Genomic DNA, 27,239 nt, shown 5'->3' with positions numbered 1-27,239 from the left:
GCTCAGACCTAGCAATAAAAGGTGGGCTACTTTTAATAAAAAGAATCCAGAGTCAGATTAAAAGAGGACTAAAGTGTCTTTCAGATTCTTAATGGACAGAAAGCAAATTGAAATTGTCCTCAGTGTTTGATTTGATTCAGAGCATTCAAGTTATGAAAGTTGATCATTCTACCCAGACAAAAATAATAAATACATACACAAACTATTTCTTAGTAATTTTAGCCTATAAAGTAGTTTAATAAATATATTAAGGCTTAAGGTAACCATTGTTTTATGCAGAGGAGGGTAGTTTACATCCTAGTACATCTAAAACATACTAGTTTACATCAGAATCTTTAAAAGCAAAAAAATTACCATATTACCATGAAGAAAACAAAACATGGGCTTGCCCAAGTTTTTTCATTGAATATATCTGCTTTCCACCTACATATATCTGGTGGACAAAGAATGATCTCAGTTTTCTGATGGATTGAGGGGGAAAAAACACTCTGATTTGAAATGTTTACTTTTTGAGCAAAAAGCCTTCCCTGATTTGCTTGGACAGTTAGTAATACAGCTTACAAATAAGTACAGCTGAACAGTGACTTGGAAGCTTAGTTAAATAGTAGGAATAGCTCTAAAAGGCCCTGAGGAAAGGGAAACGGTGAAATGTTACTATTCATACATCCAAACCTTGAGGCAAGAAGGTGTCCAACTAGCTGTAAGGAAGTTATCCGGCACAATAACCACCCGAATCTGACACCCATTACTAAGGCAGGTTGGGGAGACTCTCATCACGATCAGATGATTCCCAGCAAGAGTCACAGACACTGACGACCAAGCACCCAGGCCCGCACAGGCAGAAACTCCAGCCATCCGACAGACCGCCCACATGGGCCGATGGAGAAGGCCTGCTCACTTATTAACCTGGCAGTGTCCAGCCCCCAGGCCATCGGCTGGAGAAGCACAGAAGGGCCCTGAAAGGAGTATCTGCAAGAGGAGAAGCAAGTGCTGATGTGTGTCCAACCATAAGGGTTCCCCCCACGGTCACAGTCCTCAGGAACCTAGATGGATTCCAGGATCCAGTCACTGCTGGACATGGGCGAGACCGGCAGCATCCCGTCCCGAGGGGCTTCCCGCTCCTTGCTGCCACGGAGCTGGTCCTGCTCTTGGAAATCCTCTTCCTCTTCATCAAAGAAGCCATTTTCCAGTTCGTACAAGCAGTCTGGGCTGGAGGCTGCCTGACACGCTCCTTTGTACTCCTGAATTGACTCATAGAGGCTGTAGAGTTGACAAAGCAGGGACATGTCCAGCTGCCGGAGTCCAACCTTGCAGAGGGGTGGGATGAAAAACAAGAATTCAACACTTGAGTTCATTTTACGTTTACACATGCCACCAGCAATCTACTAATGATTGGACAGTCTGTCCACCAGCTAGTGACTACGCATTGCTTGGATGCTTTGCATTTCCAGTTTGGAGAAACCTTAATTGAGTTTCCCCACACCTCAGATAATTAGTGTGTCTAAGAAGGACTGTGGGTGTGGGGCAATGAGGCTGAGCCTGTGGTGCTTCTGAAATCACCTGCTGATGCCACAGAAGTGCACATCTGGCATTTCCAGCTGGTTTCTCTGCATGCCAACATGCAAAATGTCATTCCCTCTTCCTGGTCAAATGAAGGGAAGACCCACACTGACTTCCCTCCTAAAGCATCAGGATACCAAGAAACCCAGTTATTCTCATGAATCTAGGGGCAACAGGTGCCTCTGGCATGTGGGAGAGTGCATCCGTCTGCCCACTGGAGCACCACCCGCTAAGCAACCGGCCCCCAGGCACTCAAGAGAAGCAGTTAGACCCCTCCTCTCAAGGCAGTAGTCTGTCTTATCCAGGAATGGCTATCGGAGCATTTCACAGAGTGAATGAGGTAAGAGACTTACTAGGTACAGCCCCCTAGAATCCTCCCTGAGAGTGGGTGGTTTTCAAAGTTAAGTGATGAAGAAATCATAAACATGAACATCTTAGATATCTAGTTATCTTCAAATTCTTCTCTTCCCCACAGCCCACCCAGAAGTACATTGTTACATCAATCTCACAAAGAGAAAGGTTGACCATTTGGCAATGCAAAATAAAAGGTGCTATGCACATGGACTTCTCCAGATGGAATACACAAATATCAAATATATCAATATCAGCAGTCCAAACCAGGCCAGGGGCGACCTGTGGGACAGACCATCAATTGCTCATATATATATGTTCAAGTTAAAGGAAACTGAAACAAGGTCTTTAAAAGCCACCATCCTGGCAGATGGCCTCTGGAGCATGTCCACTCCAGATGGTACTGCAGAAGGTCCTCACCCTCACAGGGCCTACACATAGAGAAACTTAGATTGTGTCACCAGCGGCTCGTTCACATACTTTCAAGACTCCAGCAGCAAACTGTTGCTTCTTTGTCCTTTTAGAAGAGAGTTTATCATGATGAGAGCATAGACTTGGCTCAGCGGCATGCTCATCTCACTAGTACACCTATGAGAGATAAGAACGGTGCCCTGGTGGCTCAGTGGCTAAGTACTCTGCTACTAACCAAAGGGTGGGCAGTTCTGATCCAGCAGGTCTCCAAGGGCAAACAATATGACAGTCTGCTTCTGTGAAGATTTACAGCCTTGGAAAGCCTCGGGACCAGGTCTACCCTCCTGGATTGTCACCAGATCAACAGCAATAACTTGGTTTGTTCTGTTGTAGGAGGTAAGAAATGCGTGATCCGAGGCACCCACACTGCCACAAGCTACCTGCATGTGGGGGGGGGGACGGGGGCGGGTCAGACACCATTGTTTCTCTGAACTACAATGTGTGTGCATATGGGGCATGATGGGGCATAGATCCTGATATTTGTGTTTTTAAAATGACCCCCCAATAGATACTGATTCCCAGTTCTAGAAAAGAAGTAGAATTCTTGACACAATTACAAGAGGGCTTCCAAAAGGTCATGGGAAAGATCCATCATCTTTTTGTCCTCTTCTCCATGGTGTGTTGTTGTTGTGTCTTTGTGCCCTAGCGACCCTACGCACAATAGAACAAAACACTGCCCGTCGGCACCATCCTCACAACTGCTCCTGGGCTTGAGCCCATTGATGCAGCCTCTTTATCAATCCATCTTGTCAAGGGCCTTCCTCTTTTCCCCATCCCTCCACTTTACCCAACACAACGTCCTTCTCCAGAGACTGGTATCTCCTGACGATATGTCCAAGTATATGAGATGTAGTCTTGCCATCCTTGTCTCTAGGGAGCATGCTGGTCTTACTTCTTCCAATAGAGATCGATTTGCCATTTTAGTAGATCATGGTACTTTCAATATTTTTCTCCAGCACCATAATTCAAATGCATCAATTCTTCTACGGTCTTCTTCAATGTTATTCAATGTCCAACTTTCATGTGCATATGATGCAAGGGAGAATTACCATGGTGTGGATCAGGTGCACCTTAGCCCTCAAAGAAACATCCTTGTTCTTCAATACTCTAAAGAGGTCTTGTGCAGCAGATTTATCTACGACAACACATTTTTTTAATCTCTTAATTGTTGCTTCCATGAACATAGATTTTGGATCAAAGTAAGAAAAAAATCCTTCACAACTTCAAACTTCTCTCCATTTATCATGATGGTCTATTGGTCTAGTGGTGAGTTATAATCCATATTGAAGGCTGCAAACCTTGATCTTTATTTTATCAGCAAGTGCTTCAAGTCCTCCTCACTTTCAGCAAACAAGGTTGTCATCTGCATACTGGAGGTTGTTAATAAGCCTTCCCCCATTCCTGATGCCACGCTCTTCTTCATATAATCCAGCTTTGCTGATGATTTGCTCAGCATACAGACCGAACAAGTATGGTGAGAGGATACAAGGCTGACACACAACTTTCCTGATTTTAACCCAAGCAGTATTCCCTGGTTCTGTGTGCACAACTCTCTCTTTATCCATGTACAAGTTCCAAGCAAGCGCAATGAAGTGTTCAGGAATTCCCATTCTTCTCATGATTATCCACAGTTTATTATGGTCCACACAGTCAAATGCCTTGGCATAGTCAATGGAACACAATTAGATTGATATTTCTGATACGAGCGATGCCATTCCTTATTCCACGTCCTGAATCTACTGCAACCGTTGTTGGATGATCTTCAGCAAAATGTTACTTGTGTGTGATATCAGTGATATCGTTCTACAGTTTGAGCACTCTGTAGGTCACCTTTCTTTGGAATGGATACAAATATGGATCTCTTCCCGTTCGTTAGTTGGCCAAGTAACTGTCTTCCGAATTTCCTAGCACAGAGCGAGGGCTTCCAGTGCTTCTTCAGCTCTCTGAAACATTTCAATGGGTATTCCACCTATATCCTTCCCCAGGCCCTGGAGCTGCCATGAGAGTATGCAGTCTGCCCCAGTGCACTTGAAGACAGGTCGTGTCATCTTTTTTCTTGTTTCTAATCACAGACTTCTGATCCTCCAGCTGAGGCCAAATTTCAATCTTCGCTAGATGCCATGTACTACTGCCTGCCCGAGACAGCAATCTGACTGCTGTCTGCAACATTGTAGAGCTGCTATTCGTTAAGTGCTTACTTATGTTGGTGCCAGGTGCCAGGCTCCACAGCTCGCCCTGGCAGGCACATTGAATGCCCAGGGAGTGCCTGGAGAGCTGTGTTTCTACCTGCCCCATGTTATGTATACATACACTGTGGAGACTTAAGATTCTGACACACAGCTTCCATATTGGAGAGTAGATAGAATGAAATGAAAATCCCATTATCTTTTCATGCCATTTTCCCAGGTACTTTTGGAAGCCCCCTCATATTTGTCTTTTCTGGGCCATTTATATTCCCTAGTGAGTACTCAATTCTAGATCAGGCAAGACAGAAGAGAACAAAGTTAAAAGTGTAGGCTCTGGTGCCTGCCTGCTCATGTGCAGATCCTGCTTTGCCACTTAGTAGCTATGTGACCCTGGACAATTACCATATTTCTAAAAATACCAACGACTGCTGCTATTATTGTTTCTTCAGTAGGCTAGCCTGAGTCCCATTTAGAGCTTACTGGTTAACAAAGGATCCGCTAGACCAGTGGTTCTCAACCTTTGCCCTGACCCTTTCATACAGTTCCTCATGTTGTGTTGACCCCAACCATAAAATTATTTTCGTTGCTACTTCATAACTGTAATTTTGCTACTGTTATGAGCAGGGCGACCCCTGTGAAAGGGTCATTCAACCCCCAAAGGAGTTGCGACCCCCAGGTTGAGAACCGCTGACCTAGACAGCAGTCACCAGTGCTACTACTCTGTTGCTCTCCCCTCCCCATCCAGTGCTAAGCATACAAGGCAGCCCAGGTGGGGGACAGTTCCCGGGGCATCCCAGTTCAGAAGACCCTAGTGTAGCCAAGTTAGGTGAAAATGAACAGGCAAAGCTGCTTTGTGAAAAGCAAAGTGGCCATTGCAGAGCTCCAATAGGAAAGGCCTTTGGCCGTCTAACTTCAAAACTGAAAAAAGAAGACCCCGTCCTTCCCAAGCCGGTTATTCTTTTTGACTACATGGAATGGTTTCTCCTATAGTCAAAATCTACCCATGTTTACGGTCTGCAGAGTACTCAGTGCTATCTGTGTTTAATCTGTCAATACACATGTCAAAGTTCTCTCTTTTGTAACCACTCTAAGTATATGAAGATAATTTTCACTCGTGTATCCCAACCCCTAAAAAATAAATCTTCTCTTTTCTGAGCTAAATATCTTCTCAATTATTTTCATTGTGATCTTCTGGTCCTACCTTGCCTAGTTTCTTTCCTCGGGATTTGCTCTGTTTCTCAAGATTCTTCTATAGTATCCAAACCCGAATATAAACAAGATTTTAACTGAGAAAATTTAAATATCTGTGTGTAGAATTTATGCATTAAGGTATAAACATGAATAAAGTTACATGCTCTCAATATTTGCTCAAACAGTGATGAGAATGATTCACTACTTAGTCACTTTGCTAGACAGTAGGATTAGACCCCTCCAAGGTGAGATTTCCTACCTCAGGAAGGAATGATGGAAAATGCAGCACTGAGCCCTTTTTCACCTCTGTGGGATAATCTTTCAGCCCAGGTACAGTAGGAGCCTGGGCTCTCTGGTTTGAATAATTCCCTTCTAGGTCTCCAAGATTATGGCTTTCCATGACACCATTCCACTCAAGACACAAGGTTCTAGATGTTCCTTGTTAAGGCACTGTGGGGTAAAGAATTTAACTTTACCCAAAGAATCTGGCACCTGTCCTTGGTTCTTCGTTAATTCCCACAATTCAAGGTCCCGGACAAAGTCTCTAGACAACACCTGAGGGTTTGCGCTAATGAGGTGACAAAAGACCACCCTATGCTATCAACCCAACCTCAGAGAAAGGGGTTGACTAATCAATCATGACTGCATCATGCTGCCCTAAGAGAGACTGGGCAGTAGAGCTCCATGGGCTTTTTGGTTGGACATCGGCACATATGGAGCCCTTTTGGGAGGACATTGGTAACCCTCCCAGATTATAAACCCTCACTTTATAATCTATTTGTATCTCTTTTTCTATTATAAAACTGTAATAAGTATAGCACTTTCCTGAGTTCTTTGAGTTTTTCTTAGCAAATCCAAGGTAGTGGGAGCCAGCTAGTCAAAACTGGGAGTGTCTTAAGGACCCCCAAGTTTACAGCTAGCATCCTGAAGAGTTAGTGAGAAATCATGAATGTGTAGCCTTTTGTTAGAAATGAGTGTGTTCAATTGATGTATGAATAGATTGTGATAAGAGTTGTATGAGTCCCCAATAAAATGATTAAAAAAGAAAAAAGAAAGGAGTGTGCTAGAGCCCACAAGCTTGTAGATGAAGTTTTGAACAGACTTGACAGTGAGGAAGATTGAGCCCTTTAATTGGTGAGCTCTGACCTAGTTGCAGGGGATAGTCACGATGAAGTTCTGCATATGCAGGCCATGTCACAACAGCTGGTGAAACAGAATTCATAATAAATCGATTTGGCTTGATCGACATGCTTTTGGAGTCACAGGGATGGGATTTGATTTTTACATAGGTACCATTCCCAACGTACTTCCTCAGTTTTAACAAGGATTAGCACTAGGCAGAGAGTTGGCAACAAAGCAAACTGTCCCGGACCTTTCTGCATTGCAGCAATCAGATGATGACTAACAAAGCAGCCTTGTCAACAGGTGGAACTGTCCTAGAAACAAAGGTCTGACCTATTAGAAATGCAGTGTGAGTCTTGCCATTCAACCTGTTACCCAACCAACCGTGTAATTTAAAAGGCTGACACACGTGCATGCGCACATACACGCCCATGCCTGAGTGACAGACCTTCCCCCACAGCCCAGCTTCTGGGGGCCACCTTTTCAGGCAACTCACTAAACTACTACTCACTTACTAGAAATCCACAAAATCTGCTGTGACATGAGGTGAGTGATGAAATGAGCACATGTAATTCCATCGCTATGGCGCTTTTACTACCTGGTTGTTGCGAATATGCACTGCAAAGCATACACCCATTCAACAGTTTCTACATGTACAACTCAGTGATGCTGACACATTCTTCAACTTATTTAACCATTCATCCTCTCACTCCTTTCTCCATAACTTCAACTCGCTGTCCCCTAAGGTTCCAAATCTTTCAAGTGGTCATTGTCAACTTGATCCCATTCAGATAATTCTTATGCACAAGGCAGATACTTTTTATTAGTTAAGCTCAGCTCTATTATTTGGTTCTAAGAAGACTTTAGTGAATATTCTTTGGTTTAAAGATCCTTTCAAGGATCTAGTTTCAGGGATTCATCCAGGCTCCAAAGGTAAGTCATGAGGATTTTCAATCTGCTCTGCATTTTCACCCCTTTGGATCCGGATTCTTCTGTGGAATCTTTGGCAAAAAGATTTAGGAGTAGAAGCCAGCATCTCCGATTCTGCTGGTCTCATGGTAAAGGAGGCAATTAGCCACACATGCCATATGCTCCTCCTATTCCTGGCATTGCATTTTCTTTCCCTTTTCCAGGTCACTAGAGACCAAATGCTGTGCCTCAGATGACTACTGGCAAGCTTTTTCCTACCCCAGGCACTCTGCGGTGAGCTAAGCTGTAGAGTAGAAGCATTAAACACACTATTTAACTAATTAACTGGGATGTCTCATGAAACTATAACTTTAAACTTCCAAACTAAGGAACTAAATCCCATGAGGTTGTACATAAGCAAGAGTAACCTTAACGGTTACTCTTTTGTTGTTGTTATTATTGCTGTAAATATGCTTATCACACAGTTTTTGTCAACTCAACTTTTCAAGTTGTACAGCTTATTGTCACCACTGACAATCATCAGCTGTGCAACACTACCCTTAATCGATGTGACGTTTCATCACCAGAAACCAAACTTCAGAATCACCTAACTTCACCTTCCTTCCTTGAAGTCCTGGGGGCATAGGGGGTAGGTAACCCCTTGGGCTACTAACTGCAAGGTCAACTGTTTGAACTTTCCAGCTGCTCTGAGAGAGAAAGAGGAGGCTAAATATCCCATAAAGATTTACACAGAAATCCTGGCGAGCAGGTCTACCCTGTCCTATAGGCTCACTAGGAGTCAACTACGCTGGTTTGGTTTGGGGCTTTCCCGCCTCCCTCTCCTCCCTAATAAACTTTGGTGTCTATACATTTGCCTGTCTTGTCTTCTTATACAAGTGAGATCATCCAATATGTGTCTTTCTGGGATTGACTAATTTCGCTCATCATGCTGTCTTCAAACTGCATCCATCTGGTACCACCAGGTATCACGACCTCATCACTCCTAATACATGAGTAGAACTCTATGTATGTACTACATCTTGTTTATCCCTTCATCTGCTGAGGGCCATTTAGAGTGTTTCCAACCTTCTGGCTGAATACTGCTGCAATTAACAGTGACACACAAATCCCTTTTAGAGTCATCGTTTCCAAGTCTTTCGGGTATATACCTAGAAGTGAAATTACTGGATCACATTATAGTTCTTTGTTTAGGTTTTAGAGAAACTGTGGAATTGCCACACTGTTTTCCACGTGGCTTGGACATTTTGCACTCCTACCAGCAATGGATGAGTGCCAATTTCCCCACATTTCCACCAACATTTCCCCCCACTATTTGTGTGTGTGTTGTTATCTTAACCATTCTAGTGAGAATGAAATGGTATCTCACTGTAGTTTTGATTTGTATCTCTCTGATGGCTAATAGCATTGAGTATCTAATTCAAGTGTTTGTTGGTCATTTGAATGCTCCTTCGACAAAATGTCTATTAAAGTTTTGTCCATTTCATGAATGGGTTTGTTGTTAAGTTATCAAGGTTTAAATCTCTTAAGTTTTATATATCCAACTAATAGCAACTCCATATAGGGTTTCTGAGGCTGTTGATCTTTACAGAAGCAAATAGCTTGATCCTTCTCCTGCAGATCAGCAGAGACCTTGGTGGAGACCTTGTGGTTAGCAGTCCATCATTTACCTGACAGCACCATGAGGATTGCTTAAGTTGATACATATTGATATAGTTCATTAGATATATGGCTTTCAAAGATAGTCTCCTAGTCAGTCACTTGTCTTTTCAGCTTTCTGGTAGTCTTTTGATGAAAAACAGTTTCTCTGAACTATTCTCCACAAGTCAAAAACCCTTAGCCAGCATTCTGTACTCTGGTCTGAATCTATTCTTAGGGCTTAGGGCTTTTTCTCCCCTATCTGCATCTCATGAAAGCATTAAGTGGAGACTACTCCTATTTCATCTCTAAAGCCTCTTCAACTGCCTAGCTTCATGCCAGCTTCTCATTCACATTTTAGACTTTGACTGCTTCAACCTCAAATGAACTCTACTTTCTCTGTCTGTTTTTTGACATTTGTTATTCTCTGCCACTGGTCGTCTTTCTCTGCATGCAGCTTGCAAACCTTTGACACAGCAACCCTCCTTCTTCAGATCTCTCAGCACAGGCAAAGCCACGAGGTGCAGGCTGCCAAAGGTAAAGCAAATGTCCAGGAACATCTGGCTACAGGAATGGGCTGGCAGCAGAACCATCAGGACCTGCCGACCCTTGGCTACCAGCCCTTGGACAGGTTGAAGCTTTGAGGATGGAGGCCAGGATGGAATAGGCAGCCCTTTGTGTATGTATCCCAAGATGGTCCTCTGGAAGTTGTCTGGCTACATACAAAATCAAATTTGCTCTCAAATGCTCTTTATGTTGCTATCATCTGTAGTGAGATGCAGAGAGAGTGACAAGTGGCCGTGTGCCCCAAGAGCCAGTCTCTCCACAGGGAAGCCACATGGTCTGTGCACCTGGGAAAAAGCAAGAAGGACCAGAGTGAGCAACTGAATCTGTGGTGCTGTGCTCCAAGATACAGTGGAACCACTCGTCAACAAGAAATTCTCCTCCTGGAAAAGAAGGGAAGTAGAAAGTCCCCCTGCAAGCTCACTAATGGCCACCCCAGCCCCCACGCCACCAACAGGGCAGTCTGTAGTTTGGTGTTGTGGACTTGACGGAGGGCTGGCCTTCTCATTCATGGCTGGATTTTGGAAAATACAGCTTTGTCCTAAAAACACTTTTTAAAAACTCCAGTTCAGCTAATTTCAGAAAAACAGAATTCTAAGTCCCAGCAATTTATACATTTTAAACATTTTTTAAAATTTTATACAATTTAAACATTTTAAAGAGAAACAGAACAATCAACGGGTTTCTACTGCTTTAAACTGCTCAGGCAATTCCTTCCCCTCTCTTTGTTCAGGCTTCCTGCTTCCTTCCCCTCCGTCTCTGTCTTCTCCCCCTACACCCTGCCTGCAGCTCTCCCAGGTGGCTTAGCAATCCTGGGCATTCTGAACAGAGAGAGCCAACAATGCCGAGCCACACTAGCAATGGTTTCCTTTCACTAGTGATTTTTTCCAAAGGAATAATAGGTTGAAACAAAATGTGTATGAATTCTTGAATGTAAAGCTATTATCTTCATCTAATTCACAGTCAAAGGTCTTTAAAAATTAATCATAGGTTTACCACATAAATATACCTCAGGCAGACAGCTGGTTCCCACCTTGGTTTCACGGCACCAAAACTCTGAGTCATGTGGCAAGTGCAGCAGAGAGGAAAGGGCCTGTCCTGCACATTTAAAACGTACACGGGAAGCATTACCATTAGAAACGAGGCTAAGAAAGTGAAAAGGACTTTTTGTTGATATGAAAAACCTTTGAGGTTTTTTTTTTTTAGTAAAAAGAAATTGGTCTTTTAAAAATTTCTCTTACTTTTACAAAAGTCAGTAAATTTTAGAGACATAAACAAAGTCAGTTTCTTCCCAAAGACAGTGGTGAGCAGAAAGAAGAAAACAAACACAAAACAAATAGTATAATTTCCTAGAGAGGAAGCCAAACAGGCTGCTGCAGTGGCTCCGCTCTGTAAGTCAGACTGGGGAGCTCTCTAAAACAAGCACCACCCCTGTACAAGAATCCACTTTTCTGCCATCACTTACACCAAAAAATTACCCCACCTCCCATAGGAGTGTAATCAGGTCAAAAATTAAGCTATGTAATTAGGAACTATAGTATGCAATCGTCAAACTTGGGGGCGCCAATACAGAAAAAGGTTGTTGTATGTTCCAAACACAATGACCTAGAGAAGGAGTCTGGTTAGTTAGAGAACTACCTTTCCAAACTGTTTCACATTTGCCCTCAACAGGAGTGTTATTGCTAATTCTAAAAATTAGTAATAATTCTAAAAGAAAGTGAGCATGCAACAAATAGGTGTGCACTGCTAGGACTATGTTACTGTAAAATTTTTCTGAGGAACAGGTAGTATCTATTACAAGCCTTAAAATACTGCATGATTTTGACCAGCTAACTGCTCCAATGGCTAGTAATTCACTCTAAAACAATAATTTCAGTGCTAGACACATATTTAATCGTCTTCTTTGTTCTGTGAAATACCTATTAATTCTCTTTTAAGATGAGAAAACTGAAACACAGAAAGGAATTTATATAAGATGCTATCATTAGTAAGTGGCAGAGCAGGGATTTGAAAGCAGGTCTGCAGGTTCACCATGGTTTATTAAGGAGGATTTTTATTTGGGGCTGTTCTCAATGTTCTGACTTGCTATATGAATATGCATCAACTTACAAGGACACTTTTAAGGTTTCCTTCCAAAAACAATGGATGAATAAGCATATAGAGATGGATTATGAATTTATACATACCAATAAATACAAAAAAGCATTTCACATTCACCATTAGAAATCTAAACTAAAAATAAAAGTACCATATGACCTAGCAATTCCACTTTAGGTGTTGAGTTAGTTAATTGTGCCAGCCTGGCCGATAATCACATGTGGGGCTGGTTGAAAGGTGGAGGGATAAATGGGTGGTGAAGCCTCGCCTTTCTAGTTCTCAGGTCTCTTGTTTTGTGATGGTTGTATCGGGTGCAGCTGCCTTAGCAGTTCCCTGCTTCAGCTTGCAAGATTGACTTCCTCCAAGACATCCCCAAGGAGAAGCCGCATGGATCTATCCCGATGCAGCCCTGGGTGCTGGAGCAGCTGTGTGGAGACCCTTGCCAGTGCTGAGATGCTTACACGTTCGCGGACTCAGCTTTCCTCCTGCAGTTGGCATCATTGCCTCTGTTTTGTGAGGTGGAGGACTTTGTGGACTGGTGTTGGGTTAATGGGTTAATGTTGGACTTGTGGGCTTGGGCAGCATTGGGTTGGAATGTTTTTGTGATGCACCTTTTCTTTACATAAAACTCTCTTTTATATGTGAGTCGCCGTGGATTTGTTTCTCCAAAGTACCTAGACTAATACAGGTGTGTACCTAAAAAACTCAAAAGCAGACACTAGAAAGAAACTTGTAGTAATGTTCATTACAGCACTATTCACAATAAACAAAAGGTGGAAATAAGCTAAATGCCCATCACAGATGAATGGATGAACAATATGTATAGACACACATACAATGGTGTCACATAAAAAGATAAGTAAGACCAAAGGTGTAGGGCAGGGGTCCTCAAACTTTTTAAACATGGGCCAGTTCACTGTCCCTCAGACCCATTGAGGGCTGGACTATAGTTTAAAAAAAAAAACTATGAACAAATTCCTATGCACACAGCACATATTTTATTTTGATGTAAAAAAACAAATGGGTCAAAAACACCCGGCGGGCCAGATAAATGTCCTCGGCGGGCCGCATGTGGCCCGCGGGCTGTAGTTTGAGGACCCCTGGACTATAGGGGGAGTTTGTTAATGGTTGGTTATGGGAAGAAGTTGGGGCTTTCTACTCCCCTTAGAGAGTTCCCATCCCAGACACCGGCAGGGGCAATTCTTCCCTGCCTAGAGGGCCACCGTAAGTCAGAATTGACTCTGGGGTACTGAGTTTGGGGTTTGTTGGTGTGAAGCAGGAGGGATGGGGGAAAGGAAAGTCAATGGTGATGGAAATATTGCATCGATTAAGGATAGGACTGAACAACCAATTGTGAAAGTTGTCACGAAGCTGTGCACCTGTGAAAAGTTACACTGGCAAAAGATGTGAGACAGACATACTAACAACAACAATAACAAAAAGAGTAGCTGCTGAGCCTACTTATGTAAATTGCACACCACATCAGATTTGGTTTCTTAGTTTGGAGATTTAGGAAAATGGTTTCATTCATGGAACATCCCAGTTAACTGGCCTAATAACTTGTTTAGTGCTTCGGTTCTAGCTCCTAGTTTGTTATACCGAAGTGGGGTCTTGGTATCTGTTATAGGACAAAAAGGAGGAGGAGGAGGAGGAAAAGGAGGAAAAGGAGGAGGGGGGATGGAATATATGACTAATTGCCTCTGTGAACAACTACCTCCTTTGCCATGAGACTCAGACCTGGGTGGCACAGAACAGATCCCATAGAAGAATCCTCATCCAAAAGGAGGAAATGCAGAATAGAATGTCTAATTCTCATGGGCTCTAGGCTTCTTGGAGCCACGGACGATGGATAAACCTCTGAAAACACTGCCTTGAAATAATCTTTAAACCCTAAAACAAAAACAGCCCCTTGAAGTCTTCTTAAACCAAATGAAGAGCTTAGCTTAACTAGTAGAAAATGTCTGCCTTGAGCATTCTGCTCTATTAAGAACTACCCATACTGGGGTCCCCCAGTGGGAAGTCCCCCTGGACAGGGGACTCCGACGGGCATGCCCCCTCCAGGGATGCGAGGACTCCCTCCCCCGGGAATGCGCCCACCAAGGCCCTAGACTCATCTTGGTCCTCCTCAGCTCTCTTCCTGTTTCCTGTAAGGCTGTACATAGTCCTTTTTATTTTCCTTGTGGCCTACGACAGTTTGTAATAAATTCTTCAGAGAATTAAAAACAAACTACCCATAAGGATCAAACTGACAGCAGAAACTCCAAAGGTCAAAGCAAAAGTTGAAGGGGCAGTGGCTCTGGTGACTCAATGAGTTAAGCATCAGGATGTTCATTATAAAGTCAGCCGTTGGAAACCACCAGCTGCTATACAAATGAAAGACGATGCTTTCTACTAGTGTAAAGATTGAGTCTTGGAGACCCACAAGGCAGTCTACTGTCTCACAGGATCTCTGAGTCAGAATCAACGGTGATGGCAGTGAGTGAAGGGGCAGGGAGGTGGCGTTAACGAGAGAGGGATGACGCAAAAACAAGGTGAGAATGGTTGCAAAATTTGAGGAACATAATCAACGCCACTAAATTGTACATACATGTAGACACTTTTGAACTGGTGTATGTTTTTCTATGTCTATACTCAACGACAAAATAAATAAAATTTACAGACAAAAATCTGAGTTATAATGAGAGGAAAGCTTCATCAATATGGTTATAAGAATTGGACCACTTTTAATCATGAAATAATCTTATGTTTATGCTAGTGTGAGATTCAATAAATTACTTTAGTCATGTGAAGTTAATAGTCATACTACATGTATTATTTACATCCCTTTTGTGATCTCACTAACAAACCATTTATTCACTAACATTTTTAAATTGTATTGCGAGAAGGTAGTTATGAGGTCAAAAAACAGACATACATTAATTTTCATAGGTATTTCAAACTGTCCTTAAAAAAAACATTGTACTTCATACTTCCACCAGCAATGCACAAAAGGGTTTTTTCCCCCCTCCAAATTCTAGCACTATTATTCTTTCAATATTTATATTTTCCCCCTTAGGCAACACATGAGATCTATTTTGCTTTCTTTTACATTGTAACTTTGTGCCTATTTCTCTTCAACTGGAGATACGATCTCAAATTCTAAGGATAGACAACACACCCAATAACACACCAAACACCTTATGTAACCTTCCTCACACCACCTGTCCTAGCTGAAACTGGCGTGGCATTCAATAGACATGATCCCTAAACCAGAGAGCCACCCACCCACCTTCACTCCTTCAGCCAAGCAACAACCTCCCTCCCTGAAAGACTACAAGCTCTCACAAACCTAGGCTAGTTCAAGAATCTTAAAGAATTTCAATCTAACCATAAAGAAGGTTGAGGTTTTCTATCTCTAGAAAGTGTGATAAGTGTTTTTAGGATGAGGAAAGAATGAACAACCTTTATGAGCCATGACAGATTATCATCTGGAACCATCTGGAGCTTGTAGGCAAAGAATGAGATAGATCAGAGGCCAGGACTCTCAAGAATGACATTGGGCAAAGATGGGTCAAATATCTGACCTAGACAGCTTATAGCTGGTTTCCTGCTAATGGAGCCTGTGGGACACAGTTCCCTACAAAATCATGAGAAACCTGGTTTTCAAGCAATCCTGTGAAGTTTCCAGGGAACATTTCAGGAACAAAGCTCCAAAGCTTCCAATTGCTTCTTGGTGGTAGAGAACTGCAATGGGATCATGGATCCTGTGTTCCTCCTGAATGTCCTTGCCCACCTGGCCTCAGCGATCAACAGCAATGCCAAGAGCCCAGGGCCACGGTCTGCTACTCGCTCACTGTCCCCAGAAATGTCTTGGCTTCTTCTAATGTGAGGCACCGGAAACGAAGTGGAGCCAAAAGAGGCTCTAACAACCAGGGAATAGGCATTTACATTTTATGAAGGAAAGCCTTTAACAACAACAACTACGAAACTACAGAAGAGCTCCGCTATTTGTAAAATTGTTGTTAGGTGCCGTCGTTTGTTCTGACTCACAGCCACGCTTCTGTACAACAGAATGAAACACTTCCCAGACCTGTGCTATCGTCACAATTGCTGCGCTTGAGCCCACTGTCACAGCTCCTGTGTCAATTCCTGTATCCAGGGGGTTCCTCTTTTTTGCTGCCCTTCTACTTTAGCAAGCGATGTCCTTTTCCAGGGATTGGTCTCTCCTGAGAACATGTCCAAAGTAAGTGAGACAAAGTTTCGTCGTGCTCTCTTCTAATGAGCATTCCGGCTGCACTCCTTCCAAGGCAGAAGGGCTTGTTCTTCTGGAAGTCCGTGATACTTTCAGTATCCTTCGCCAGCACCATCATTCAAAAGCATGCTTTGGTCCTCCTTAGTCAATGTCCAAATTTCACAAGCCTAGTGCACAATAAATACAATGCCCTCCAGGTGGGTATAGTAGTAGATTAGAGTTTAATGTTATATGAAAAATATCTTCCAGTTCTTTCAATCTTATGACTATACCTTCAATTGGAGACAACATACAAAAATGCACAGCTGAACCTTCTGAGCAAAAGCCCACCCACCTGAATTGAAAAATGTTATGGGCAAGAAGTTAAACACTGAAAGTAAATGGTGGCAGATACACCCAAGGATCACTCCAAAGATTTGATTTCTTTATAAATGTTGTGACAGATTACTGTATGCGTAGATGGCAACCGGTGGACAACAGAGCAATAGTGGATTGATGGTAATAAGGGGAAATAGCATGTCGGAAGCCTTGCTCAGCAGAGAAGTCAACTGCTTCCACAAGTTCCCTCTCAAAGGGGCCTGTTTCACGATGTGAAAAAAAGACCATGGAGAAGTACGAGCCAGGATTAAAGGCCATAGGGCATTCCTGTCTCCTCTGATGAAATTCAATCGAAATTGTTACAGTGGGGACAAACATGGTTTTATTTCAGAAGCAGAAAACTGAGCCATATGCTAGGAGACTTTAAAAAGTTTGTAGAAAAATGAAACTGAAAGATAGTGGGATTTTTCCACAAGATTTTTGAAGTGCCACAGATGTCCTTTATATTTATTATTTTAATCAAGCTTTTATAGTTTTCACTTTTAAAAGTGGATAGCAGCCCCATACTCAGGTGCTTTTACATGCACAAGGCATGACACATTCTTGCTAATTTTTTTGCTTTTTTTTTTTTTGAAAGGTGATGTAATGTTTAATTCAAGAGCAGTTGGGAGCTGTAATTCTTTAAAAATTAGTAGAAACTTTATTAAGTGAAGAAACTGGGCTTTTAATTCAGGGCTAGAACACTCAAAAAGGACAAAAGCTGGGCTGGAAGAAAAGGAAGTAGGAAGATAGATAGTTAAAATATTTTTTAAATCATCTTATTGAGGGCTTATACAACTCTTATCACAATCCATACATGCATTCATTGTCTCAAGCACTGGAAACACAGGGAATATAGGACAGATAAACTCCTCGGGACCAATACTGAGAGTAGCCATACCAGGAGGGGAAGGGGAAGGTGGGGGGAGAAAGAGGGAACAGATCACAATGAACTACCTATAACCCACTCCCAGGGGGTTGGACAACAGACAAGGGGGTTGGGGAGAGACATCGGACAGTACAAGACATGAAAAAATAATAATTTGTAAATTATCAAGGGTTCATGAGGGAGGGGAAAGGGGGGATGCGGAGCTGATACCAAGGGCTCAAGTAGAAAGAAAATGCTTTGAAAGTTTTCACTTTTATTGGGAGGATATTCGAAGAATGGGCACTGGCACTGTAGTGGTTAAGTATCGCCTAAAACCTTCAAAGATGATTATACACAAAGTTTCATTTTTAATGAACTAACACTCAAGAACAGCCAGTGTGCCCTTCTCTTCTAGTTCTTTGCATTAAATGGATTTTACAACTAGATACTGCTGTGTAAGTGTCTATATTGTCTTAATATTCTCTAATTTTATATCTGGGTCCTAATATCCATTGTAATAGCTACACAGAACTCACGGACTAAATTATTAGAGCTTATTAAGGAACTTACCAGGTTGTAATGCAAATGAGAAATGTTCATCAGTACTAGTTACAAAGTTCTTTGGGGGCTGCTAATAGATTCCCACTCCTCTGTAAGCCTCAACCTGAAAGCATTCAGCTCAAGCTCCACGGGTCAGCACACCGGGCTCCCTGAATTAAGTGCCCAGAGGCACCTCACTCACAAGCCAATCTCCTGCCTCAAAGTACTCAGCTTTACTTGCTTCACGGGCTGGGAAATCCACCATTCTGTTTCATGTTCTGGCTTCTGGTTCTGCTGCTGTTCCTCTGATATCACCGCTGCCTTCTGAATCCAACTTCTGACTGTGTAGGAAGCTCAGGGTCGTGGATGGGCTCCCTCCTGGCTCTTGCTCATAACGAGATCCCCTTCCCCCTCTCCTGCTTCTCAGAGGGCTTATTTTATATGCCCCAAAATGGGATTCCAGTGAATCCTAATCAGTTATTCAGGTGAATCCGATCAGTATTTTCCTCCACTTTCCTACCAGTCCCACGCAGGAAAAGGCCGTTGGGTGAGAGATGGAGACTGGCTAGAAGAGCCACATTACATAATCCACTGACCCTGGAGTCTCTTCAAGTAAGCACACTGCAATAGGTAAACATCCCCATCAAGTTATTTTGTAACAGAGCAAACTCCTTTATAAACAATAAAGATCTACAATGGCAATGGGGAAACAAAATCACAGTGCTGTAGTGAGTCTCTAGTATTTACCCCTCATCTGCCCAATAAGCGCTCTGTGGCACAACAGGGCTTGCTAAACAGGCTTGCTAAATATCATTTAGGACCAAAGCATGTGAAATATTGACTCGTGGCTTAGGCTTTCTCTGTGTCTTAAGAACGCATTAAAAATAGATTCTGTTTTCTCCCCAGATCTTGTTTCAGTATGTACACAATAATATCCAGGAATATTCATTTAGCAAGGAACCTGGATGTTTCTGGAGCTGGTGGCCCATCGTTGCATGTGTATTACATGAAAGCATGCTAGTAGGAAGATTACTGAAAGCTTGGTCTGTATTAAAGGTCATAGGGCATTCCTAGTTTCCACTGATCAAATTCGATCATGAATGTTGCATCGGGGACAAAGCTGTTTTATTTCAGAAGGCATTTCACGAGCCCAATTTGAGGTTGGACTTTTACAATAAATTATTTAAAAGATTAAAACTGCCTTTCTAGGAAAAGACATCTAGGAAAAAAGTGGATCGCTTTTTGGGGTGTCTCCCCATTCAAGCTAAATACTTATCTCTGGGAATACAGTCCATTGGAGAAGCTCACTAGTTGGCTCGCTATAGGCATTTGGATGGAGACAATGGTAAGACAACATTTGTTGTCTCAGATATGGGAAATAAGGGTTGCTAGTCTTCAGAAACCAAACTTTTCTCCTAGACAAAAAGGATTCATGTTTTCATTAAACCATTACAGTTGTACAGCCCAAAAGTTGTGTGTGGATGTCTACCCACTCATGCAGAGATGAGAAACCAAAATAACGGTTTCATAGTTTACAGACAAAAATGCAGGAGAGGGTCTCACGTCAAACTAGTCATCGTTCTGATGATTTAAGGAGGCTCACGTCATCGAGTCCATTCTGACATGCAGGAACCTAGAGGAGAGCAGAGCTGTCCCTGCTGGCTGCTGAGACAGGAGAATGCCTCATCTTTCTCCCGCGGCGGGCGGTGCAGGGGGTTTCAAACCGCTGATCTTGGGGATTGCAGTCTGTTATGTACCCCCACCTTGCCCCAGGACATTGGCCCTCAAAGGTCTTCTGTTCCAAGAAGCTCTCTCATTTTCTAATCTCGCACTCACGTCACTCAAGTATCTTTGAGCTTAACTTCCTCCAGAAACTGATGGAGGGAAGGGTGGCCTGTGTAGAAAATGTTGCCAAGAATAATTCTGCCAGGAGTCCCAACTGACACAGGTGTAAAGGGCATCCATAAACCATGATGGTAATTTAAAAAATAACATATTTAGGAAATAAGATCAGACCACCAGATAAAAATCTTTCAAACTGTGGGACCCTTGAGAACAAAGTATTTTTAGGGCATCAGCAGGATCCTATGGCAGACATCTGTTATTTGGGCTGTCCTGTAGCCTCTGCTTTATTTGAGGAAACTTTGGGGAAGTTCACTCCCCAGCCTTACCCCATGGTTGGTTGATCTGACCCTCAGTCAATATTAATTAGTGCAGAACTGGGCACAATGGCATCCTTCTTCCACAGTAATTACAAACTGGAACTAAGAAGCATGGTTGGAACTGAAAATAAGGAAACTGTCAGCGGTCATGTTCTTAGATGAAGGGACAAATGAAATTGGGGTGGGGAGGTGAGGAGGGAGTTGAACATAGTGGACATCCTGTTTCCTCAGCAGTCCTGGCTCCAGGCTGTTTCTAGCGGGCATAACATTACATTATTCTTTTTAAAGTTTTCATCTTTAACAGATTGTCCATTTACAAAAGTTAGTCCAAACCGAGCTTCTATTACTAATATGAGTCTCTGATCATGAAAATTGAGAACTGGTCTAACCGAAAGCAACCATGCTGATGTAAAGATGTGTGGATCTCCCAGGCACAAGACAGTTCTTAACATCTCGGTATTTCCTCTTCATCCCTGTATGCCCCGCTGCACTTTATGCCTAACACGGATAAACCTTTTTTGAGAACAATCTAAAAATATTCTGATGTAAACAACTGAAATAACCTTTTTAAATTTTTGTAAGTCTATAGCATAATAACAATTTAAGTGGGTTCATTTGAGGATAGCCTGGGGACTCCCAAATGGTACAGACTTTTACAAATAACGGCTACTAAAACAAAAAATGTTAACATCTGAAATTGAAATCACAATGCTCAAAGCAGGGCCTCAACTACCAGAGAACAGAACCCTTTCTGCCTTTATAAGGCCTCTCATTCCACTATCTATTCCTGGACACCAGCTTCCTCCGAGGGTCCACCATCCATTTCCTTTTGGTACATTCTCCCTTTGAAATTTCATCTACTCCCTCAGCTTCAACCATCTTTTCAATGGGTCCTCTCAAGGTCAAAATCTCTCCCCCACTCTCCAGATCCACCTTCTGAATGCTTAGCATACTCTACCTGATGTAACGGCAAGCCACTTTCTCACAAAAACAGCCACACTTCTTGATCCCTCTTGCTGCGAAGAACTTCACTTTCCCAGTGATCAATTAGCAAAGCCTCACGTATTAATTACTGCCATAAAATAGCATATTATACAGTCACTGAAGACAGCAGTTTAGAAAGCAATGGTATATTATATATTGACATAGAAAAGGTTTACAATATGTGAAAAGAAACAAAAACAACCCAATGTATATTTTCGATTCCTATGAGAGAGAATAGGTATGTACGTATAAGCAGTGTAATAGTTAAACAGTTTTGGAGCCAGAAAGACCTGGTTAGGTCTGTGATCTTAGAAGAGTCCACTTAAATTACCTATGAGTATATGATTTTCTTTAAAACATCAAGAGTCTTTGAGTATCTATCTCATGGAGAAGATACACAGATTAAATTATCCAATGTACAAAAACGGATTGTGCCTAGGTGGCAAGACCCCAAAAATTATCTCTAGATACCAGGATTATAATTCTTCATTGTTTTGCTTAACTGTACATTCTATTAACAATTCTAAGCTACCTTTGATTCTGTTTTCAACATCTTCCCAACTCAGGCATTTGGTCAACATTTCTGCAAATTCTGCTTCAGAAAGGTTCCTCCCATTTGAGCCTTCTTTCTACCTAAGCCCACTCTGCTGCTGGAACTTTCATCACATCTTCCAGGCACATCTCTAGTATCTTCCACTACCAACCTCTGCTTTCAGATTAATTCCTCAAAAGACACCTCAGATCACCATTCTCCTGCTTAACGCCCTCCTCTACCTACGCCCGGCTGACTCCATCCATCCTCCTAGCTGCCTGCTCCCTCACACAGCAATCCAATCTGCACTTCTCAGAGTCTGGCTACAGATAACAGCCCGAAACACAAGGAATTCAGGACAGATAAACCCCTCAAGGACAACAAGAAGAGTAAAGATACCAGGGGATTAGGGGAGGGGGGGGGGAGTAAGGGGGAATCAATCACAAGGATCAACCTAGAACCCCCTCTCCCAGGGGGAGGAATAATGGAAAAGTGGATAAGGGAAGACGAAGGACGATGTATGATACGGGAAAAATAATCTATAACTTATCAAGGGTTCATGAGAGAGGGCAGGTGGGGGAGGGCGGGGGAAGAAATGGGGAGCTGATATCAGGGGCTCAAGTGGGAAGAGAATGCTTTGAAAATGATGATGATGGCGGCATATGTACAAGTGTGCTTGACACAATGGAGGAATGTATGGATTGTGATAAGAGATGTAGCAACCCCCAATAAAAGTATTTAAAAAATTGTCATCTCTCTCTCTCTCTCTCTCTCGTTCTTTATGGGGACTCTTCTAAAGTATTTGTCCTATGCTGCCATGACCAGCTTAGCTATTTCCCTTGTAACAGATCTGACCTCCAGGTCTTCAACTTAAATTGATCGTCTACACATGCTTGTCCAGAAATCATTCAGAAATGAACCGCCTGATCTTCTTTTGCCCTTGTTCTTGGGAACTTCCCAATCAGTTCCCACTCAGAGCAAAACACATTTTTAAAAACCCCAAAAGCCAGCACGCTTTTACAGAACGTGTGACCTATCTTGAAAATGACTTTGTTGAGGCCGGTAGCCATTCCTATGGTTACCGTTATCTCAGCTAAATATCAGGCAGACCAAAGACAGATGTTTATTTTCTGTGTGCTTCAAATAATCAGTCAGGTTTAGAGAGAGCTCTGCTCCAAGGCATAATTATAAGGTTATGGTTGTATTTGAATCACACCAGGAGGGGCCTGGAAAAACACTTTCGGTAATGCTACATGGAATCCCAAGCCACCACAGCAAAACTCCAGAGTCATGCTATCACCTAGAGCTTCACAATAAGAAAGGCTCTGAGGATTTCCTGTTGTTGTTGTTATTGCTGCTGCTGTTCAGGTAAGGAACTTAATCACTGGGGAAGGAGGAGGGGTCCCTTCCTTTTTCTCCTCCATGTTTATGCCACGTCCAAGTGCAGACTGCAAACATGCTCATTGTAGATCCAGCTAATTAAAATGCAGTCCATCTGCTGTACACACTGTTGTCAATTAATGTTTCCTATGAGTCGGAATGACTAGATGGCATACGTTTTAAAAATTGGCTTGGAATTTATGTGGTTCAGTTAAACACTTTGAAAATCCTACCAGAAAGAATTAGAAATTGCTTCCAATGCCAGCTACAGGTTGGAAAAACAATATCTAAATGATTTTAAAATGTTAGGACTGTTTTCAATGAAAATTTAATTTTTAAAACAGGTTGATTATTTGTGCTCCCCAAAAGTATACTTAAGTGGAATTTTTACAAGCAATCCTAAATGCTCTAAATGCAGACTTCAATGATCCTGAAGATAAACCTTTTTGTGAATTTATTCTTAAAGAAACTCAGCTTTCCTATATTAAACCAAAACAAACCCACTGCCATCAAGTCAATTCCCAATCATGTAAGCCCGAAATAGGGATTCCGAGACTCAATCTTGATGGGAGCAGACAGCCTCATCTTTCTTCTGCCTTGTCCACAGAGCCACTGGGATGTACATGTATTAGGGTGTGCCAGACCGGGACCAGATGAAAAAAAACAGGTGTTTAAATGGGAGTGAGGGTGTAAACTCACACATCTATTATGATCAACTGGTTTGGGATATGGATACAATGCCCATTCAATGGGGAAGAAGAGTCTTCAATAAAGTGCTAGGAAATTGGATATCCATTCACATGATGAAAAATGAAAACGTATCCTTGCCCCACACCAAATGCAAAAGCAAATTCAAAATGGATTAACGACTTAAATGTGCAAATTAAAATGATGAAATTCTTAGGTTAATGCTGTCAGGCTTAGCTTTTAGCAACAGAGTATCTAATTTAATAAAAGCACAAAAGGCAGAGACAAATAAAACATGGGGCCATAAGCATTCGTTTTGTTCACCAAAAAGCTACACACAAAAAAGAGTGAAAAGGCTAACTACCAACTGGGTGAATATTTCTGGAAACTATACATGTGATGAGCACTAAAAATCAAAATACACACAAAAGTTCTACAACTTAACAAAGTGACAAACAACTCAATCAAAATGAGCAAAGGGCTTGAACTGACATTTCACCCAGAAGTATCTACATTCAAATGGCCACCAAACTCAGGAAGATACTAAAGGTCACCAGTTATCAAAGAGATGAAAAAGAGCATTTCCTGGCACTTGCAAAAGTCCACCCCAGGCGGTGGGGCCAGGACCTAGTAGCTGGTGCTGAGAGAAAACTCACAGTTGCATCCTTGCCCTGGGACTGTGCCAGTGGCAGTGGTCAGCTGCTGGGACCACTGAGAAAAATAAGGAAAATAAGGAAAAGAGAGCATTTCACTCCCACTAAAACGGCTAAGATGAAGGGGGAAAAAAACAACAAAGGAAAACAAACCAGAGAATAACAAATATTGGATGGAGTGGGAAAATTGGAATCCTTATCTATTCCTAGTGAGAAAGCAAAATAGCGCAGCTGTTATGGAAACCAGCATGGCAGGTCCTCCAAAAAACTAAAACCCAATGTTTACTGATGCATCCTTCACAACAGCCCAAAGCTGGGAACAGTATAAATGCCCACCAGTAGATGGATGACTAAACAAAATGGGATACATAATACAATGGAATAGGACTCAAGCAGTAGGAGAAATTTAGTCTGGATGCATGTTACAAGAACAATTGGAGCAAAGGTTCCCAGACTTATCTGGTCTATCAATCCTTTTCAGAAAGAAAAAAAAAAAATTACTCATGCCCACACCACCCTCATCCCTTCAATCAAAACTTGTACTTTCCCAGCACCTCCTGATTGTTCCAGTGTCCCCTCCAGGGGACGGTATTGCCCACTTTGGGAAACACTAGATTGGAAGTTAAAGACATGCTGACCTAATAAGCCAATCGCAAAAGAATAAATATGGTATGTCTGCACTTACAGAAAAAGATAAGAAAAGGCACATGTATGGAGACCAAAGTTTATTAGTGGTTACCATAGGCAGGAGAGAAGGGGTTGGGGGGTGGGGGTGGGGGGTATTTAACAGCGATGAAAATATGGAACAAAATAAGGGTAAGTTTACACAGCCTATTGTTGCAATTGCTGTCACTAGGTTATACATTAAACTGTGATAGACACATTTACCAAACAAACAAAAACTTAAACTCACTGCCAATGAGTTGACCCTCTCCCAGAAAGAGCAGAGCTGACGCTTTCCGTAGTTAACTCCTTGCAGGAGCAGACAGCCTCACCTTTCTCCTAAGGAGCGACTGTCGCGCCATTGAACTTTCAGTCCACAGCGCAATGCATACCTGCCGATAGTTTCATGAGACATTACAGTAAATGAGCCTAACTGTGTGTTAATGCTTCTGTTCTATTTACTAGTTTGCTGTAAACGTTTACAAGTGGACACCTAAGTGGTCTCCATGGACTTGGGGAAAGTCAGGAATAGGAGGAACATATGGAACGTGTAGTTAATTGCCTCGTGTGCCATGAGACCAGAAGTGGATGGTGCCCTGCTTCCATTCCTGAACATTTTTTACCGAAGACTCCATGGGGCAAAATACAGAACAGACGTTCAAACCCTCATGACTCATCTATTGGAGCAATAGAGGCTATATGAATCCCTGCAATTATTGCCCTGAGATCATCTTTAAACTTGAATCCAAAAATAACTAAATCGTCTTAGAGTCAAATAGTTTAGCTGAGTAAAGAATGTCTGCTTTGAGCACAATGCCCTTTGAAGATCTACACTGGACCAAATTGACAACAGAATCTGAAAAGATTAGATAAGAACCTTAGTGGGCAGGGAGCTGAGGTTAATGAAGGAGGAACTCAGAAAAGGACCGTGAGAAAGTAATCAATGGCACTAAATTGTAAGTGCAGCAACTGTTGAGATGGTACATATTTTGTTGCTCTGTTCTCAACAACAAATTAAATAGGATTTAAAGAAGAAGGGGAGGTGGCATAGAGATGGTCAGGGTAAGCAAGAGGGTTAGGAAGAAGGTTTTACCGTCCTCTACTTAGAGAAAAGATCAGGTTAAGCAAGCGAGTGGAAGCTGGGGATTCACCAAAAAAGTGCGTACTTCCGCAGGCCTGCGAGAAACCAAACCCTAAGGACTGGATCCCACACACAATTCAGGGCTACCTCATGCCCAGCAGTTTCAAGTGGGTTTGGGGATTTTGCCTTTTACAGGACTTTGAGGGTTGGGGCCGCCTAGCGCGCCCCGCTTTCGCAGCCATCTGTGGGGCCAGAGCCACCGGAGAGGTCATCGGATTCTGAAAACTCGACCTGAAAGTGTGCTGGGGAAGGGTGACGGGGTAGGGGTGGGATGGGGTGGAGGGAGGGCGGGGGCGGGGCTCGCTCCAATCTGTGGTTCACACCAGCAGCAGACAAAAAAGTGACCCCTTCTAAGAAGGAAAACACCAGCGTGCGCAATCCGTAACTCCCCGGGAGAAGTGAAAGTCTCTCCTGGGGTGCAGAGAGGCACGAACCCCAAACCGCGCCTCCGGCAGCCAAGGCTTCGCTGCCCCTAAAAAGCGGACCTCAGAATAGGGAGACCCTCTCCAGGTCAGAGTCCAGGCAAGGACACCGAGGGCAAACAAAAGGCGCCTGGGGCAAAGCTGGCAGGAAGTGGGCGGGTGGGTGTAAAACTGCCAGCGCGGGCAACTCGGGGTCTCGGCTTTGGCGACCTCCAACGTGCCGGTGTGGGGCGCCCCGACGCCAAGGGGCGGGCCGCGGAACCCCACTTACCATCTCCTTGCGCAGCAGCGCCAGGGCCGCGTCCAAGTTGGGGGGCTTGGCCAGCGTGGCCGGGACGCGCGCGGCAGCGCCCCCGCGGCTCAGCTCGTCCTGGATGCGCGACTTCTGCGCGTACAGCCGCTCCAGATGCCGCCAGCCTCCCGGGGCGCCGCCGCCCGACGCCGAGTGGAGCAGCCCGCTGAGGCTCTTGGGCAGCGGCGGCAGCCCGTCGACCCGCAGACCCCGCACACCT

General features: G+C 43.1%; 1 protein-coding gene and 1 non-coding gene across 2 annotated transcripts in view; one reads left to right on the top strand and one right to left on the bottom strand.

The window, feature by feature from the left end:
- Positions 1-205: 205 nt before the first annotated feature.
- FAM89A (family with sequence similarity 89 member A) overlaps positions 206-27,239 on the bottom strand; it is a 41,737-nt gene continuing 14,703 nt past the window's right edge. The window contains exons 2-3 of the mRNA XM_004712199.2: positions 26,999-27,237; positions 206-1,307 (exon numbers count right to left, since the gene is read on the bottom strand). Of these exons, the coding sequence (XP_004712256.1) occupies positions 1,044-1,307; positions 26,999-27,237 (503 nt within the window). The 3' untranslated portion in view covers positions 206-1,043. The remainder of the gene's footprint in view (positions 1,308-26,998; positions 27,238-27,239) is intronic.
- LOC115872475 lies at positions 24,434-24,561 on the top strand. Its single transcript, XR_004047874.1, has one exon. It is a non-coding gene; the product is annotated as a small nucleolar RNA SNORA30/SNORA37 family (small nucleolar RNA).

Source organism: Echinops telfairi, unplaced genomic scaffold (assembly GCF_000313985.2).
Source record: "Echinops telfairi isolate 266 unplaced genomic scaffold, ASM31398v2 ScPeMD7_7424;HRSCAF=8462, whole genome shotgun sequence".
Classification (NCBI taxonomy): Eukaryota; Metazoa; Chordata; class Mammalia; order Afrosoricida; family Tenrecidae; genus Echinops; species Echinops telfairi.
Note: the sequence above shows the minus strand (reverse complement) of the source record. Positions and strands in the feature narration are given on the sequence as shown.